We start from the raw sequence: 3,257 nt of genomic DNA on the forward strand, positions 1-3,257 counted from the left end.
CGTTGCTTCTGAATCCAATCAAAGCAAGGGAAAGCAAAGGAAAACAAAACAAGAGAAGAAAAAGCAGAACAACATAGAAATGCTTGAGTTCAGGGCATCCTTTAATTTTTCACTTTAAAACATTGAAGACCGTTTGTTTGTTTGCTCTTTTTTGGTTTTGATTTTATAATGGTGTTCTTTTGTTACCACGAGATAATAGGAATCTAATACAGTTTAAAATGTTTGAATGGAGTGAAGAGCAATGAGTTTGAGCACCCCACCAAAGAATCTAGTGAAAAAGACTAACACAAGATGCAAACACCCTTCTTTTACAGGTGCGCCAACACCTTTAAATGGTGGAATTTACTTTTACTTTAGGAACTCATGGCTAATCTTTACAATAAATAATAATAAAAAACAAAAAACAGAAATCACCAAACTTAGTAGTGTGCAAACCAAAGCCAAAGCCAAAGCCAAGACTCTTTGTTTTTTCCCCTAACATACAAGACTTTTGTATAGTCCTCCAAAAGCATGCATGGCTGCTGCTGTTGCCACAACATCTTTCTGGCTTTTAAACTTTAAAGGTACGTTAATTGCTTTACATGCAAGCACTGATCTCCATTCCATTGAAATTTGTGACCCTCTCATATCACAACAACTTCAAAACACTAAAACACTCACTAAATTTCAGTTCCTGTAGAAACTCACCAAACTATCTTTTCACCTCATTTTCTGTGGGACAAGCTTCCTTTCTCTTTTTTTCCCCCCTCTTTAGGCCTCAAACAACTCTTCCCATAACAAATCAATTTCCGCAAGTTAGAGATTAGCCCTTGCTTGCAAGCTACAATTCTAAGAAGCTCAGGGTCAGGGATATATATACTCTCACTTCTCACAATTACATGGCTAATTATCATATTCTGTCATCTTCTGCAAGGTTGCTGAAGCTTGTCTTATTCCCATGCTCCTAAGCTTGCCCAGGTGGTCGACCAGAATTTCCAGCTCTCCTGAACACAATTATCAAACAGTTTTAACCCAATTAGTCCTTAGAAAACAAATGAACACAGTTTTATTGAAAAAAATGCATGGACAAGTAACCATTATTATCTGTGACACAGTTTCATAATTTATAGAAACTCACTCCATGCAAGCTTAAAGAAGTAAAGAAAGACACCAAGAAAAGGTTAAAAGTTTCTTAACGAAGAAAAGCGAATGACATGAATAACTTTAGTGGCTCATGATTAATTAAGAAGTGGAATAAAGTTGTTAGCTATATATACTTTATCTTTTTTATGGGTTTATGTACTAATCTATCATAAAGAGGCATCCATGTTGAAATAATTTAAATCAGCAATTCAATGTAACAGTTAAAAGCGTGGTAACCAACCCCTATAGCTGGCTTTTCATCCTTTCTGTGACAAGCTTCAGTTTAGCAGGAATCACTAAACTTGAAATTGATGAGTAAAGTCATTGTTTAGAAGCCTTTTAACAAGTAAGGAATCACGTCAGAAATGTGAAAGCTATGATTATAAACTTCTCAATAAGCATGAAAAATCACTTAGTGACGTGGAACCTGTAGTACTATATTTGAAAAGAATCAAGTGAAAATTTTAGACAGAGTTGGGGAAAAGAAAAGTATTAGCCAAGTAACAGGGTGATCTCATATCCATGACAGGAACAGAGGAGCCATAAACACTCCAAACACTTTATATATAATATTTATATGGTCTTTACTTTGAAGTTTGCACATTCCTTTTTCTTTCACACCAGCAATATAATATATATCCATATTCTAAACTTGCAACATACATACGTACTATTGCTTGTTATCAAAAGTAATGCATGTCTCGGTGGCAGAAAACGTTGGAGAAAAGCAAAACACATCTAATCAAGTAATGAACAGAGAAACACAAACTGAAATCAAAAGGCACACATGCATGAGAAACAATACATAATCTGTGTATCTTATCTGGGTCAAAAAAAGCAAGACAAACCTGTTGTGAATAGGATCTGGTCCATTGGGAACTCTTCTTTTGCTCATGTAGTTGAAGTCCAATTCTTCACGGTCGACAGGCATATCTCTACCAACCACCACCCCATGCTTGACCCTTTCTTCAGACCATTGTGTAGCTGGTTGTCTTGATCCTTCACCACCACCCAAGGTTACTAAAAGAAGAAGACAAAGAAGCCCTCCCACAAGAAGTGCTCTAAAGAACTTTGGAAGGAAAAAACTACTACTAGCTCTAGTACTAGTAGCCATATATGCAAGTCTTTTTTTTTTTTTTTCTCTATCCTAATATAATAATTACGTGTATATATATATATGTAGTTTATGGGATAGGATAGGAGGAGGATGTGTAAGACATGGATGAAGAGAAAAGAGAAAAACAGAAAAGGGTATTGTTGTTACTATGATTGCATGATGATTGAAGTGGAATGGTGGGAAGAAGAGAAGAGAAGAGAAGAGAAGAGAGGGAGAGGGAGAGAAGAGAGGGAGATAAGGGGAGAGTTAAGGGAAGGAAGGACTTTTTTTACTGCGAAGGATTAAGGGTGTGGTTGGTTTTCTTTATAGGTTGGAGGGATTATGTTGCACTTTCTCGAACTGAGAGAGAAGGGCTTAGCTGGTTTGGAATCGAGCGTGACATGGAGACAACCCTTGATTTGCTTTATACGGAGAAAGCTCCCAATACGACACCATTCTTTTGCTTTGGTGTGAGAGTGTGTATTTTCATGCAACTACGGTGCCAAAAGACTCCTTATCCTGTCATTCTTTACGTACAATGTTGTAAAAGGAAAATAATAGGTTGCCTTGCTTCTAATCTTATGACATGTTATCTTACACTCTCTCTCACTCACTGCCTCACCAATCCTCACCCCAAACAATATATATACTTCACTTTATATTCAACATCAACATGGCTAATATAATAATATACTATATGCCATGCTCATATTCATCAAACAATTAAAAATCGATATCTTTTAACTAAAACCATTTTATGATATATTTTCAACGTGGGTCTTAATTCATATGTTTTCTTATTCATTCTATAATATTTATTCTCTTTATGATACTCATTAATTAGATTGTAGGGATCATATTGTTTTCTTCTAGACAAGACTAGACATGTCAACTTTTTAAACAAAGCTATAAAAAATGGTTCAATGTCATAGGTCACACCGTGTGAAGTAATTTTTATTTAAAGTTTTCATATCTTTTATATATATATATATATATATATATATATATATATATATAATACATATCAGTGAAAAAATCG

At 35.0% G+C, this 3,257-nt stretch overlaps 1 protein-coding gene across 1 annotated transcript; it reads right to left on the reverse strand.

Moving 5' to 3' along the window:
* Positions 1 to 292: 292 nt before the first annotated feature.
* On the reverse strand, positions 293 to 2,817 carry LOC108322504 (CLAVATA3/ESR (CLE)-related protein 25). The gene is made up of 2 exons (XM_017554629.2): positions 1,971 to 2,817; positions 293 to 983 (listed from the first exon to the last, which is right to left on the reverse strand). The coding sequence occupies exons 1-2, from the start codon at positions 2,234 to 2,236 to the stop codon at positions 944 to 946; spliced, it is 306 nt and encodes a 101-aa protein (XP_017410118.1). The 5' UTR covers positions 2,237 to 2,817; the 3' UTR covers positions 293 to 943.
* Positions 2,818 to 3,257: the final 440 nt, after the last annotated feature.

This window comes from Vigna angularis, chromosome 10 (genome assembly GCF_016808095.1).
Source record: "Vigna angularis cultivar LongXiaoDou No.4 chromosome 10, ASM1680809v1, whole genome shotgun sequence".
NCBI lineage: Eukaryota > Viridiplantae > Streptophyta > Magnoliopsida > Fabales > Fabaceae > Vigna > Vigna angularis.